The sequence below is a fragment of the Mobula birostris genome, chromosome 17, assembly GCF_030028105.1.
Source record: "Mobula birostris isolate sMobBir1 chromosome 17, sMobBir1.hap1, whole genome shotgun sequence".
NCBI classification, from domain to species: domain Eukaryota; kingdom Metazoa; phylum Chordata; class Chondrichthyes; order Myliobatiformes; family Myliobatidae; genus Mobula; species Mobula birostris.
Genome location: NC_092386.1, coordinates 6,189,963 through 6,206,729, shown reverse-complemented (window position 1 = coordinate 6,206,729; position 16,767 = coordinate 6,189,963). Strand labels below are relative to the sequence as shown.

The 16,767-nt window shown below is 43.3% G+C and overlaps 1 protein-coding gene across 1 annotated transcript in view; it reads left to right on the top strand.

The window, feature by feature from the left end:
* Positions 1 to 16,767, top strand: part of adgrv1 (adhesion G protein-coupled receptor V1) — a 525,473-nt gene that overhangs the window by 244,154 nt on the left and 264,552 nt on the right. The window contains exons 55-58 of the mRNA XM_072281026.1: positions 675 to 851; positions 1,942 to 2,124; positions 6,528 to 6,707; positions 12,572 to 12,733. Coding sequence (XP_072137127.1) covers positions 675 to 851; positions 1,942 to 2,124; positions 6,528 to 6,707; positions 12,572 to 12,733 — 702 coding nt within the window. The remainder of the gene's footprint in view (positions 1 to 674; positions 852 to 1,941; positions 2,125 to 6,527; positions 6,708 to 12,571; positions 12,734 to 16,767) is intronic.

Genomic DNA, 16,767 nt, shown 5'->3' with positions numbered 1-16,767 from the left:
TCAATCCCATCAGTGTGATTGCACCCTTCCTATTCCTGAGTTCTACCCAAATGGGCTCAGTGTCTGGCCCCTCCACTCTGTCTCCTGAGTGCAGCTGTGATATTGTCTCTGATTCGTAGAGCAGCTTCACCTCCTCTTTTACCTCCTCCTCTATCTTTTCTAAAACATCAACAACCTAGTACAATAATCACCCATTCCTGCCTCTCTCTCTCTCAACTAAATTTCAGCCATGGCTACAACATCATCGTTCCATGTATTGATCCATACCCTAAATTCATCACCCATAATACTCCTGGCATTAAAATATACACACTTCAAACTATCCGACCCATCATACCTGTTATTTCGATTTTGCCTTTCAATACTTTCCCTGACATCTACCTTCTGGTCTGATCCTTCCCTTACTGACCAGCCCACTGTAAAACTAGTTTAAACTCTCTTCAGTAGCATCAGCAAACCTCCTGGCTGGATACTGATCCCCATCCAGCTGAGGGGGTTAATAAATTGGCCATAATGGAATGGCAGAGCAGACTTAATGTGCCGAATGGCCAATTCTGCTCCTATGACTTGTGGTGATAATGTCTAAAGTATGGACCTTTTGCCCATAGCATCGTGCTGACCTATATAATGCTTGTTTTGGATCTTATTAAAATTTATTTTTCTTCTTATTCAAGGACAACATTCCTGAATTACACGAAAGCTTTCTAGTTAACATTACTGATGTGAAACTGGCTGATGCTACACATGTTGGAGGAAAGCCCAGAGTGAAGCATTTGCAAATGGAGCTTGCGGAAGTAACGATCAGAGAAAACGATGACCCCAGAGGAATCATTCATTTCAACACGACAAGGGTATAATTTATTCTGTAATTTATACACGATTGCTCATTGAAATGCCACACCTAACTAACCAAAGGCTATTGAGTATGTTTCACTAATCAAATGCTTTAGTAATTGAGCTGAATTATTGTTCTACAATAATTGATCAAAACTGCCCAACGCAGCACTGGCATCACCCTATCCTCCATCAAGGACATATACACAGAAAGGTGCCAGGAAAAGACCAGTAACGTCATGAAGGATCCCACCCACTCTGCTGATAGACTCTTTGTTCCACTCCCATCAGGGAGGAGGCTACATAGCATCCAAACCAAGCTCATGGCAAATGCCAAAGGTGCCATCACAACAGACAGAAACTTGAGACAGTGCAGGAGTTTAAGTACCTGGGGGCAATCACCAGTGATGAAGGATCAAGACCAGAAGTCCTGGCAAGAACCACACAGACAATGACTGCACTATCCAAACTCAAGACAATATGGAGGGACAGCAACATCACCATGAAGTACAAGATCAGACTCCTGCGTGCATTGGTATTCTACATCTTCCTGTACGCATGCGAGACATGGACCCTCACAGCAGAGCTACAGAGGAAGATACAGGCATTGGAAATGAGATGCTATCGCAACATCTTGGGCATCTCATGCTTGGACCACATCACAAACAAGCAGGACCATCCAGCACCACATTGGCCCCCATGAAGACCTTCTCACAATGGTGAAGAAAAGAAAGCCGAGATGGTACGGACACATAACAAGATTCAGTGGCCTTGCAGAGACCGTTCTACAAGGAACTGTGGAGGGAAAAAGATGGATGGACAACATTAAAGAATGGACAGGGAAAACATTTGCGGTGACCTAGGCTCTGGCACACAAACGCGACAGATGGAGCAGACTGGTTTAAAGCTTGTCATGATGGCGCCCCGACGACTCCACCAGGAGTTAAGGGCGCAAGGCAAGTCAAATCAGAGGTTGTTGAGTAGTGCAGCTTGAAGGACTGGAAGGTCCTATTTCACACTGAGTCTCTATATAAGAAGTAAAATAAATATACTTTGTCAGTTTATGGTAAAGTGATTAATAATACTATATCTGTTAAATATTGGCAGAATGATACCGATGCGGTTATCGCTTATGAGATGGCCCCTCCAGGAAACCTGCTGAAGTTGCCAGTAATCCGTAGTGCTGGCAAATTTGGAGAAGTAACTGTACTTTGGGAAGCTCTGCCCAGGAGTGCCAGTTTCTCAGATTTTACACCATCCAATGGAACTCTCACTTTTACTGAAGGAATGGTAAGCTTTATTTCATGTGGTCTGAAATAGAAGTGGCAAGACTTTTGGCCCAATTAGTCTGTGTTGATATTTCTCTTTCACTCTTTCATCCTAATCCCATACGCCTGCTTTTGTGAAATACTGTGGACTCTGGTTAATTGGGACACAGCGGACCAGTACAATTTGGCTTCTCCAATTAGCTGATGTTTAATGGAAATAGTTAAAAACGTCTAAAAAAAGACAGACTGTTGTTTAACTGAGTAAATACAGAATAAATTAACTGAAATACAGTATAAATTAGAACACTATCAATGCTACTACAGTCCTATAAAACTGTGTATTAGTTCCTAATCATTACTAATGGTAGAATTCAGTATACACTACCATCTTCATTTGATTGACTGTAAATGAACAAAATCAGTGCTGAAATCTGGTTGCAGATAGTAGACTGCCTTCATACAATGCTATTGATAATTGCATCCTCCAATTCTTCATTTTCGTTGCAACATTCAAGATAATTGTTGATACCTTCAAATTCTTCATAGGCCCAACTTGTTGAAGTAGTGAAATTGTTTTATTTTCACTCCTGGCCATTTCTGGCACTTACAGTGAGCAAAACAGTTCGGAATTGTCTTACAGCTTATAACCCACTAAATATCAATGACAAAAATCACTGCTTTTTGAAGCACATGCATCTGATGCTACTTAAAAACTGTTCACTCTAAGTACGGTCTAGGGTGTAACGGCCACACAAGTGCATGTGGCTGACAGTAATTAAAAACTGTTCAGAAACCCTCTCTTGTCCCAGTTAAGCAGCATTGTGTGCCAAATAAATGAAGAGAATCCTGGCTATGTCGATTAGGGTTTGTTCTTTAAGAGTTGGCCCAAATAAGCTGCTGCTCTGATTAACCGACAGCCCAATTAATTGGAATCCACTGTATTTATTTAATATTCGTTGAGATACCTGCAGTACTACGTACTCCAGGGTTATGTTATTTCGGGTAATGGAAATTCACCCTTAAGGAATTCAAAGCTGGAGGTAAGTTTAAAGGTAAAGATTAGCTTTATTTGTCACATGTACATCAAAACATTCAGTGAAATGTGTTATTTGTGTCAAATCAAATTGGTGAGAATCGTGCTGGCCAGCCTGCAAGTGCCGTCACACATCCGTTGCCGTATAGCATGCCCACAATACTAACTTAATGTCTTTGGAATGTGGGAAGAAACCAGAGCACCCAGAGGAAACCCACGTGGAACCTCAATCACTAGTACTGTAATAGCATTATGCTGCTGTGCGTCTATCGTCAGATGCATAAGTACACGTACTTCGCCATGGATGGTCCAAAGCCCAGCTGCCAAAGGAGGAGGGTTGGATGTGGGACTAGCCACCCAGTCCCATAAAAACCCAGTGCTACAGAAATGCTCCTAGGAGCTCCGAAGACCTCATACCTGAGAGAGGAAGGAGTCACCATGGAGTTGGGCTGCACCTGGAGGCAAGTTGAAAAACTGGCCAAGGACAGAGGTCTCTGGTGAGCTTTTACTGGTAGCCTGTGCCCCGGTATCGATGATGGGGCTTAGGAAAAAGAAATAGACAAGTTCATATATTCACAGCTGCAATGAAAAACTTCCTTGTGGCAGCATCACAGACACATAGCATCATATAAGCAGTATTCACAATAAATACAGAATTAAACAGAAATTATACACATTTTTACAAGAATGAACACAATTAGAGCAAAAAAGAAACAAGGTAATACACAAAATGCCAGAGGAACTCAGCAGCATCTATGGAGGGAAATGGATAGTTGATGTTTTGGATTGTGACTCTTCCCACCATTGATGCTGCCTGGCCCACTGAGTTCCTCCAGGAACTTTTGTGCATTGTTTCAGATTCCTCTTGTTTCTCAAAAAAAGACAAAGACAACTTTATTGTAAAGTCATCAAAATGGTCATAGTGTTGCTAATTTACAGCGATTAGGATTGTGTCAGATGGTTTAAAAGCTGAATGGTTGAAAGGAAATAGCTGTTCTAGAAACAAATGGTTCATAAATTTTTATTTTAAAAGAGATCAGAATAAAAATTTGCTGAAATGGAATTTATTTGGCAAAGAAACATGAATACAAAATTTATACAAGGGGGCATAACTTTAAGGTGATTGTGGGAAAGTATGGAGGGATGCCGGAAGTAGGCTTTTTTTTTACACAGAGAGTGCTGGGTGTATGAAACGCCCTGCTGGAGGTGGCAGTGAAGCAGGTACATTAAGGACATTTAAGAGACTCTTAATAGGCAAATGGATGAAAGTAAAATTAGATAGATTGGTAAAATGGTTCGATTGATGTTAGAAGAGGATAAAAGGTTGACACAGCATTTTGGACCGTAGTGGCTGTATTTTGCTGTAAGGTTGTATGTTCTATATTCAATGTTCTAGAACTGAATAAGTTCAAGTTTAATTCTTATTCAACTATATATGAATACCCATGAACACAGCCAAATGAAACCGCAAGTTTTCCACCAGGGTCAAGGTGCAAAAATGCAGTATCAAACAGCCATACAAAGCACAAGGCCGATACAAAGCATATAAGATGGCAGAAAACATATAATCACACAAAAAATATAATACCCAAGTCCCTGAGTGACATGTCCCATAGATTGATGGGGCATGAACGTTGTTGGGAAGATCAAGCGTAAAGCAGGTCTGCTGACGAGCTTCAAAGCAATCCAGCTTGTTTTGCTCTGAGCGAACACTGGAGGGCAGCACCCATGGAAAGGGCCAGCCCCCAACTCCATATGGATGCAGTGCCACACCGCTGCTGGCACTTCCTCGCCTGTGTGCCTGCAACAGGCAAACCCGCGGCATCAGACCACATCTGCACTACAGCTGAGATCATGCAACCCCCTCGGCAACGATCCAGTGAACCAGCCTTGCAGTTTCCTAAATTACCAACGTCCCACAGGGTCTTCTGCTCACAAGAAATACGTCCAAGACAATCACTCACAGCTAGACTGCACAACGACTTTGTGCACCACCTTTCTGTAGCAGGTGGCAACAAGTATGTACCAACTGTGGATTGCTGGGCAGAGCATCTCTAAGGCCTATTCCACACTGTATCTCAATAAATTCTTCCAGCACCTCCAGCTCCCTCGTTATCGAGTAACTCAATGATGGGGTAGACTTGCTGTACTTGATATTGTTTATAACCAGCTGTGTCTTCTGATCGTAGAGAAGACCTAGCATATGAACTGTTGTACAGGCAGTGATTGAAGGCTGTGGATGACACCTGGGAATTCACCTCAGAAGTTTGGTTTGGAAAATGACAACGCAATCTCTTCAATTAAAACCTGCACAGCGATATTTTGTCAAACAATGTTTTATCCACTTCTAGTTAATTAAAACAGCAGTCCTTAATCTTGCTGATAGACAGTACACCTGTGGGGGCCTCACTGTTGAAAGACAAACTTGCCAAAGGAATACATCTCCACTTTTAAGATGGGATTGAATGGGTAAAAGGTTTCATAGAACACTACATCACAGTACAGGCCATTCAGCTGGTGATGCTGGGATGACCTTTTAATCGACTCCAAGATTAATGTAACCCTTCCCTCCTACATAGCCCTCCATTTTTTATCATCCATATGTCTATCAAAGTCTCTTAAATATTCCTAATATATCTGTCTCTGTCACCACCCCTTGCAGCGTGTTCCATGCACGCACCGTTCTGTGTGCAACAAACCTACCTCTGAAATCCACCAATACTTTCCACACCATGAAGGTATACCCTTTCGCATTGACTATTGCTGCCCCAGGAAAAGGGTGCTGGCTGTCTACCATGCCTCTTATCATCATGTTGTTGAGCACCTTTCCACTCCGTCTTTTAACAAACAACAATTAACTTGAGGGAATCAATCACAAGCATGTTTATTTTACTTGCAGCAAGGGAAGACTAGAACCACTCAAGAGCCAGTGATAGCTTCGAAAAAAAAAAGACAGCATAGTCATGCCTTTAAACGCAAGTAAGACAGTTCAAGGACAGGGCGCGTTCTATTCTTAAACAATGTACTTGGCATCCTTACAGTATCATGTCACGTGGTCTGCAGTTTGTCAAGGACTCAGATTCCATCAGCATAATGTTGCATGAGCACTGTTCGCAAAGCACTGGTACAATATAGGTTCAATGTTATTACAGACAAAAATAGCCATTTTGTTACCACAAGTATATTTTCACATTGTGTACATTTATCAAGTCACCTCTCATTCTCCTCACTTTACAAAAATCTCCGAATAAGAATGGTTATCTTGGAAACAATCACTCCATAACATAGTGAGGTACACAGTACTGATGAAGAAGCATGGGGTCTCAAACTTTGGTATTTGCAAATAACCGAACGAAAAACTTTCTAACACAATTTTAACATTTTGTTTGAAGCATTCTGCAATTCTAGAAATCACCATAGTGGATGATAATCTGACTGAATTTCTGGAGACATTCCGTGTTGTACTAACGGAAGTGACGGGAGGTGCCACAATAGGAGATGACAACATTATTACCGTCAGCATTCCCAACAACGACTCCCCTGTGGGGGTGTTTGGGTTTGAGGAACGTTACGTAAGTAATCTTTTCCTTCCTTCTCAGTCGTGTTTAACATTCAAATTCAGTTATAACATTTGTCAATGATATGGAGACTGAAACATTAATGCAAATTATTTTTAATTTATGGAATATCAATGTCTCTTACAGGCCAGCATTTATGCCTCATCATTAATACCTTTTAACTTCAAGTTCAAGTTTATTGTCATCTGACTCTACATAAATGGTGGCTGTCAGTCTTGTCCAATGTGGAAAAACCATTGCACTGGGACGTTTCCACCTACTTGACCTCAGAAGGCCAAGTCCAGTGGGACAAACAAGCATCACAAACTGGGGTCTTCCTTGGTTGCAGTGGATGACCATGACATCTTCTGTGCCTCGTCATGCCCTTCCCTCACCACAGAGCGTTGCAGAACTGCCCTAATGGCCCGTTGGATTTCATTCACCCAGTCTGCTGAAGCTGACTTTGCATGCTGCGACAGGCATGTGCCTAGTTCGTCAGGGTATGAGACTGCCAGCTACCTTCTCCTGGATTAGCCCATCTGTCAAAACGGTGTACCGAGATCACATGCAAATAGCTATTTAGAGCCACAGATCAGAGCTGAGTGTCCAGTGGGTTCCAAAGATGAGTGAGCTGCCTTGGAATGGACACAATAAGCCCCTTCACCAGGGGTGTTACCCCTCCCTGGGCACCACATGCACCCCTACATGTATACATCCAAACAAAATAATGTTCCTCCAGACCACAGTGCACCCACAAAACATATATTGCACACAGTACATAAAACCAAATATTACCACAAATAAGTTAATAAAATATCATTCAAATTGTATGTAGTGCTATGGTGGCATCCATTAGTCTCGCGAGACCATGGATCTGCGCCTGGAAAGTCTTGCTTCAGTCTGTGTTGGAGCAGCGTCTGTTGTGGTTGTAGAGGCCCACAGGGGAGTGACAGTCTCGGCTGCAGTGACTGCACTTGAAGGCGCTGTCCTCCAGTGTTGGCTTTCCGTGTTGTGCCGTCACGGTGAGGCGACGCTGGAGTGTCCTCTCCAGGGCGCAGGCCTGGGCAAGGTTGTATGGAAGACCGGCAGTTGCCCATGCTGCAAGTCTCCCCTCTCCACGACACCGATGTTGTCCAAGGGAAGGGCAAGGGCCGATACAGCTTGGCACCAGTGTCGTCGCAGGAGTTGCCAGAAAGAGGTTGAAGGCAACGTCGGACTGTCTTAGGGACTCCAGCTCCGGATTTGTCCTCCGGGTTTACTCCAGAAGCCTTTCCCATGAGTGGGTATGGCCGCAAAGCAGCGGAGATTTGAAGTCAGAGTTTTCCCTCTCTTAGATGGACTGCCTTCCCAGGCTGACGAGCTCCATCGACCCGAAGCACTGGTTTTAAGGCACCAGGACCCACCTTCGCCCCTTCTCCTGTCAGTAGAAACAGTTCCACCGGGCTTAGAGGCTAAGCCACACGAGAAGGCCAGGAGTTGGACTTGGTTGTCAGAGGCTATTTGAGGCGCATGCCGTGAGGAGCACTTTTAGGTAGTGGGAGCTTGTTCCCACTACCACTCCTCGGCTTGACAACCTTGGAACCTATGTAGTGCACAGCACAGGTAAACAGTAAGCAGCTTGCTCTCTGAGTGACAAGACATCAGTGGTGGCTGTGTATTCATTAGTCTCACAGCCTGAGGGAAGAACCTGTTACCCAGTCTGGCAGTCCTAGTCCTGATGCTCCTGTACCTCCTTCCTGATGGTAGAGGGCCAAAGAGATTGCGGGATGGGTGGTAGGGATCGTCAACAATGCGTTGGGTCCTTCATCTTCAGCGCTCCTGGTGAATTGTCTTTGAGAAGATGTAATAGGCAGCCTCCTTGAGCTGCAATAGTGTTTCTAGAGCGGGTCCTCATATCGTGCTGATAGAGGTTCCAGGAAATGCATACATTAGCGACTGAAGAATGGTGATCATTTTACACGCTTAGATGCTCATGTGACTTTACGCAATATGGCGTTCTTTTGCAGCTAAGCCTTTGTCCTGTGTGGTGTTCACTGGGGTGCTGTTGGTGTAACAGCAGTACATTATTTGCTTATTTAGAGATACAGCATTTAAATGGCCCCTCCGGCCCTTCAAGCCACACAGCCCCACCAATCCTCGATTCAACACTAGCCTAATCACAGAACAACTTACAATGACCAAGTAGCTTCTAACCCATAGATCTTTGGACTGAGGGAGGAAACAAGAGCACCCGGAGGAGACCCATGCATTGGAGGACATAATTGTGTTGCGCTAACCATTAGGTTACCATAGCGTCTTGCATATTTTGTAGCTGGTACACAACCAGCGGATGCAAGGAGTGGATTTGTGCCAGTCACATGGGCTGTCTTGTTCTGATCAAAGTCGGCGTTCTAGGTACAGATTTGGATCCCTTACTTAGAGAGAAATTGAGCTCTGTGGAAAAGTCTTAATCACATATATGTAACTTGGGTGCCAAAGACTTTTGCACAGTACTGTATTTGTCAACATGCAGCGGAGAGCGAGTTTGTAATTTTGGCAGGAGCAAAGGATGTTAGAAATGGAGAGTGTGGAGCTCCGTGGGAGGGGTGCGGGACAGGTGGCAGAGAAGGAGTGCCAGGGGCAGGGGGTGGCACGGATGAAGATACCCAGCCCTGAGACACCAGGCAAGGTCATTTGATTCCAAACAATTGGTTCATTGATCATTACAGAATGTCTCTCTGGTGCTTCCCACTCGCTTCCCTTTTTCCGACGGTCATTCCCCTCTCCCTGCCCCTTTTCCACTCTCAGTCCACAATAGAGACCCAAATCAGAATCAGGTTATATGTCATGAAATTTGTTTTTCTTTGCGGCAGCAGTACAGAGCAATATATTAAGTTATACGGTATCATGGTGGCTAAGAAGTTAGCATGACACTATTACAGCTCCTGCATTTGGAGTCCAATACCAGTGCCATCTATAAAGAATTTGTATATCTTCCCCATGGAATGCTTGGGGTTTTCCTGGGTGCTTCGCTTACCTCCCACAGCCCAACGATGTACCAGGTAGGTTAATTGGTCATTGTGTATTGTCCCGTGATTTGGTTAGACTTAACTGGGTTTGTCAAGGGTTGCTGTTCTGGCATGGTTCAAAGGGACAGAAGGGCCTACTCTGAGCTGTGTCACTAAATTAGTAAAATAAATAAAAACATATATTTGGAAAGACAGTTCAGAGAGTGTGATTTCCTGGATGAAGGAATTAATTTATAAGGGAAGGTTGACCATATTAGATCTACACTCTGTGGAGTTTAGAAGGATGAGACACTGTCAAATTGAAATGAACAACGCACAAAGTGCTTGAGGAACTCCGTGGGCCAGGTAACATTCGAGTGAAGGGTCATGACCTGAAACATCGATTTTCCACCTCCCTCCATAGGTGCTGTCTGACCCACTGAATTCCTCCAGCATTTTGTACATTTCTTTATGTCTACAGCATCTGCAATCTCTTGTGCCATCAAAGGACCATTTGGTAGAGGAGCAGAATTAGGCCATTTGGCCCTTCGAGTCTCCTCCACCATTTCAACATTGCTGATCCATTTCCCTCTCAACTGTAATCTCCTACCTTCTCCCCATAACCCTTCATGCCCTGACTAATCACGAATCTATTAATCTCTGCCTTAAACATACCCAATCACATATCCTCCACAGCTGTCCGTGACAATGAATTCCACAGGTGCACCACTCTCTGGCATGTTGAAACATTATTGGATTCTGAGGGAGTTTCATATGGTAGATACTTAGAGAATGTTTCCTCAAATCTGGAGTTGGTATACAGAGTCACCTGTTTAAGCCAGACGAGGAGAACCTTATTTTCTCAGAGGGTGATGAATATTTAGAATTCTCTATACCAGTCACCCATGGAAGTTGAAGGAATGAATTTCATGAGGACTGTGATAAACACTTAGACTAAAATAGACATAGTGTCAGGAAGTATAGAGAAGGTTTGACCGAAACGCAGAGCAACAGAGACGTTTGAGCGGTGAGTGAACACTTTAGTAATAAACTGCAAATTTACAAGTCACAAGGGACCACAAAACAAGAAAGAACAGAAACTTAACACGACAAGGCAATGTGGTAACTGAACACTAGGCAGAATTGGTTAAAGGTGGCTGGTCTGACGGGTGAACAAGGATTGTGGATGAGAACTGGGTTTAAATAAGCTGCAGGTGATGAGATGGAAATGAGTGGGAAATGACTCCTGTTAGCTGGATGGAAACTAGGAGGTGTTTGCCTGTACAGACCTGACAACAAGAGATTCTGCAGATGCTGGAAATCTAGGGTAATGCACAAAATGCTGGACAAACTCAGCAAGTGAGTTGACGTAAGAGACTGCAGATGCTGGAACTGTGGAGTAAAACACAAACACTCCTCTCTGTAACTGGATCTTGGACTTCTTGACGGAAAGACCCCAGTCAGCCTGAGTTGGCAGCAACATCTCAGGCTCCATCACGCTGAGCACTGGTGCCCCCGAGGGCTGCATGCTTAGCCCACCGCTGTTCACACTGCTGATTCGTGACCACACTGCTACATCCAGCTCAAACTGCATCATCAGGTTCACTGATGATACAACAGTGGTTGGCCTCATCGGCAACAATAATGAGTTGGCATGCAGAGAGGAGGTAGAGGGGCTTGTCAAATGGTGTGAGAACAACAGCATGAGTCTCAACATGGACGAGGCAGAAGAGAAGGAAGGTGCAGGCTGACCATCACCATTGCATATTAGTGGCTCTGCCATGGAGAGAGTGCAGAGCACCAAGTTAGTCTTCACATAACAGACGATCTAATCTGGAGCCACAACACCTCCTCACTAGTCAAGAAGGCACAGAAATGTCTACATTTTCTGAGGAGATTGAGGAGTGCAAGGTTCCCTACACCATTCTAACAACTTTCTGCAGGAGCACCATCGAGAGTGTCTTGTCTGGCTGCATCACTGTGTGGTACAGAAGCTGCAAGGCATTGGACGCATGACCCTACGGCAGGTAGCAAAAGCCTCTGAGAGGATCACTGGGGTCTCCCTCCTCCACTTACATTTACTGGGAGCTTCGTTGGCAAAGGAGCCGTATCACCCATCCCACAATCTCTTTGACCCACTACATCAGTAAGGAGGTCCAGGAGCATCAGGACTAGGACTGCCAAACTGGGTAACAGGTTCTTCCCTCTGGCTGTGAGACTAATGAATACCCTGCCACCACTGAGGTCTTGTCCCTAGAACAGCAAGCTGTTTACTGTACAGTTTGTTTAACTGTGCTGCACACGCCGTGCATTTTTAATTATATTGACTGATTTGTGGTAAGGTTTGTTTTTGTGCTGTGTGTACTGTACGTTTTATGGGTGCACCTTGGTCTGGAGAAACATTGTTTTAATTGATTGCATATATGTACAGTTAGATGTCAATAAACTCAACCTTGAACTTGAACAGGTCAGGCCACATCTATGGAGAAGAATAAAATGTCAGTGTTTTGGGCTGAGACGTGCTTTCCTCCCCACTCCCCCCTCTCCCACTCACCCACTCTCCTCTTCACCTGCTCTCACCTATCACCTGCCAGCTTACACTCCATCCCCTCTCCACACCTTCTTATTCTTCTTCCCCCTTCCGTTCCAATCCTGATGAATTGTCTTGGCTCAAACAGTCAACTGTTGTTCCTTTCCATAGCTGAGTTCCTCTAGCACAGCAGCATATTTGAGATTGTAATATTTCTGATGATGATTAGATCAGATAGGGGAACAAGTTTTAAGAATTCAGGTTCAGGTCAGGTCTGTATTAACTGTTGTGAGGTCATACTCTGGTCAGGTTTTAAGTGTTAAGAACCTAAGGGTTACTGATACACAACTTTTTTCTTGTAGGTAGCGGTTGAGGAACCATCGACATTCGATGATCCAGCTGGCTTGGTGTCCTTTACTGTCCGTCGAAAGGAAGGTCACGGCTCAGTTCGAATTGTTTGGCAGGTGGATGATGCTGCAGTTGATGACCTCTCACCCCTTTCTGGAACTTTGACATTCAATCAGGTAGGAATAGGAATAGAAACAAATGGGTAAAATCTGCATTTGACTGTAGTATTTTACCACTTACTGTGCTAACTTCATTGACGCAGTTGGCATTTTTTATTTAATTTTATTTGGAGACAAAGCACAGTAACAGCCATTCAGTGCAAAAAGCCCGTGCTGGCCAATTACACCCATGTGACAATTTACCGGGAGTGACTCAATTGGCCCAGTTAGCTTGTGAAATTAAGTTTTATTTAGAAATATAGCACAGTAACAGGCCCTTCTGGCCCTCTGAGCCCGTGCCGGCCAATTACACCCATGTGATCAAAATAATCCCAAGTGATACCTACTGAGCCTTACACCCATGTGATCAAAATACTCCCAAGTGATGCCTCACTAGTTCTTCATAAAGTCTCAACATTACATTCTTGCTTTTATAGTCTAATTCTCTTGATATGAAAGTTAACATTGCATTTACCTTCCTCATGACTGGTTCAACCTGCAAATTAACTTTTAGGGAATCCTGCATGAGGACTCCCAAGTCCCTTTGCATCTCAGTTTTTTGTACTTTCACTCCATTTAGAAAATAGTCAACCCTTTCATTTCTTCTCCCAAAGTGCATGACCATACATTTCTTGATATTGTATTCCATCTGGCATTTCTTTGCACATTCTCCTAATCTCTCTTAAGTCCTCTGTAGCCTCTCTATCTCCTCAAAACTACCTGCCCCTCCACCTATCTTCGTATTGTCTGCAAACTTTGCAACAAAACCATCAATTCTGTCATCCAAATCATTGACATAAAACGTAAGAGGTATCGGACCCAACACAGAACCCATCAGCCAGCCAGAAAAGGCTCCCTTTATTCTAATTCTTTGCCTCCTGTCAATCAGCCATTGCTTTATCAATGCTAGTATCTTTCTTGCAATACCGTAGGCTCACAACTTGTTAAGCAGCCTCATGTGTGGTACCTTGTCAAAGGCCTTTTGAAAATCCAAGTGCACATCAACCGATTTTCCTTTGTCTGTCCTGCTGGTTATCTCTTCAAAGAATTCCAACAGATTTGACAGGCAAGATTTTCCCTTGGATACCAACCTACTTTAACATGTGCCTCCAAATACCCTGAAACCACAGTCAACTCCAACATCTTCCCAACCACTGTGATCAGACTAATTGGCCTATAGTTTACTTTCTTTGCCTCTCTCCCTTGTTGAAAAGTGGAGTGATATTTGCAATTTTCCTGTTTTCTGGAACCATTCCAGAATCTAGTGATTCTTGAAAGATCATTACTAATGCTTCCACAATCCTTTCAGCCACCTCCTTCAGAACTCTGGAGTGTACACTATCTAATCCAGGTGGCTTATCTACCTTCAGATTTTTCACTTTCCCAAGAACCTTCTCCCTAGTAATGGTAACCTCACTCACTTCATGACGCCTGACACCTGCAACTTCCACCCTATTGCTAGTGTCTTCCACAGTGAAGACTGACACAAAGTATTTATTCAGTTCATTCGCCATTTCCTTGTCCCCATTATTACCTCTCCAGCACCGTTTTCCAGCGATCCAATATCCACTCTTGCCTCTCTTTTACACTTTACGTACCTGAAAAAACTTTTCGTATCCTCTTTAATATCATTGGCTAGTTTAGTTCCGTATTCCATTTTTATCTTAATTACTTTTTTTAGTTGCCTTCAGTTGGTTTTTAGAAGATTCCCAATCCTCTAACTTCTCACTAATTTTTACTCTATTATATGTCTTCTATTTGGCTTTTATGTTGACTTTGATTTTTTTTGTTAGCCATGGTTGCATCATCCTTCCTTTAGAATACTTCTTCCTGTTGCTTATTACAAGACAAATTTTACACTGTACCTTTGTAGATGTGACAATAATAAACCAATTTACCAACTTTGTGTGACACTGAGATCAAAGGACAGTACATTGTTGAAAGGCAAACTTTCCAGAAGAACATATCTCCATTATAGCCTTGGATTCAATGCGTAATAGGGTTCACAGACAAACTACACACAAATATCATGCAATCTATATATACTTTCTCCTCCATGAATTTAACCCCTCCTTCCTACACAAGCCATAACCCTCTATTTTTGCTAAATTTGGTATGGGCCCTCAAATCCTAAGAATTTTCTACAGGGGCACAATTGACAGCATCCTGACTGGCTGCATCACTACCTGGTATGGGAACTGTACTTCCCTCAATCACAAGATTCTGCAGAGAGCAATGTGGCAGCCCAGCGCATCTGAAGTTGTGAACTTAGCAATATTCAATACATTTACAAAGACAGGTGTGATAAAAGGGCCTGTCGGATCATTGGGGACCTGAGTCACCCCAACCACAATCTATTCCAGCTACTACCATCTGGGAAATGATACTGAAGCATAAAAGCCGGGACCAACAGGCTCCGGGACAGCTTCTTCCACCAGGCCATCAGACTGATTAACTCACCCTGATCTGAGTGTATTTCTATGTTGCATTGACTGTTCTATTTATTATAAATGATTACAAATTACTATGATTGCACATTGCACTTTTAGACAGAGGCGTAATGTAAAGATTTTTACTCATATATGTGAAGGGTGTAAGGAATAAAGTCAATTCAATTCAATACATACATGTGCCTATCTAAGAGACCTTTGATGTCTCTGTGGTACCAGCCTCTACCACCACCCTGGCAGTTTGTTCGAAACACCACCACTCCCTGTGTATATAAAAAATGCTACAGTGTACCTCCGACATTTCCCCTAAACTTTTCCTTCACTCACCTTAAATGGATGTTCTCTTGTATTGGACATTGCCTCGTTAGGAAAAAGTTGCTGATTGTCTACTCCACCTCTGCCTCTCACAATCTTATACACTTGAATCAAGTTGCCGCTCATCCTCCTTTGCTCCAAAGAGAAAAGCCTCAGCTTACTCAACCTTTCCTCATAAAGCATGTTCTCTAATCTTGACAGCATTTGATAAGTGTGCTCCCTATCCTCTCTAAAGCTCCACATCTTTCCTATAATGAGGTGACTAGAGTTGTACAACACTCCATGTGTGGTCTAACCAGGTTTTTATAGAGCCGTTATGTTTCTTCACAATTCTTGAACTCAATCCACTGACTGATGAAGATGAGCACACCATATACCTTCTTAACCATCCTATCAATTTTCTTTGCAGCTTTGAGACAGTTTATGGACTTGTTCCTAAGATTGCTCTGCTCCTCCACCCCACTAAGAATCCTGCCATTAACTTGTATTTTGGCCTCAAATTCAAAAAGCTTTCACTTCATAGTTTTCCAGATTGAACTCCACCTGCCACTTCTCAGTCCAGCTTTGCACCCTGCTTATATCCGATTGTATTCTATAACCTTCTACACTAACCACAAAACCACCAATCTTCATGTCATCTGCAAACGTACTAACCCTCCCTTGCACTTCCTCATCCAAGTCACTTATAAAAATCCCTGAGCAGGGGTCCCAGAACAGATCCCTGTGGAACACCACAGGTCACTGACCTCCAGAAGAATACTCTCCGTCTCTTACTGCCCTCTGTCTTTTGTGGGCAAATCTTTTCTGAATCCACACAGGCAGGTTTCCCAGGATTCCATGACTCATGACCTACTGGATGAACCTAAGATAGGGAACCTTGTCAAATATCTTACTAATAATCCATATAGACAACATCCATTGCTCTACCTTCATCAATTTGTTTAGAACATAGTACACTGCAGCAGAGTACAGGCCTTTTGGGCATGAAGTGCTGACCTTTGCACCTACCCTAAGATCAATCTAACCTTCCCCTCCTATACAGCGCTCCATTTTTCTATCATTTACGTGCCTACCTAAGAGCTTCTTAAAGTCCCTAATATTTTATCACTTGGTTCCAAGTATATTGAGCAGAGGGAAATAATTGCATTCTAACTTTTTCTCTAGTGGCAGTAATTTTTTGCCTTGTTCTTCCTTTCAGAATCAGAACCCGGTTTACTATCACTGGCATATGCTTCAATGATTCAATTTAATATCACAGAATGTATATGCATATGTCATGAAATATGT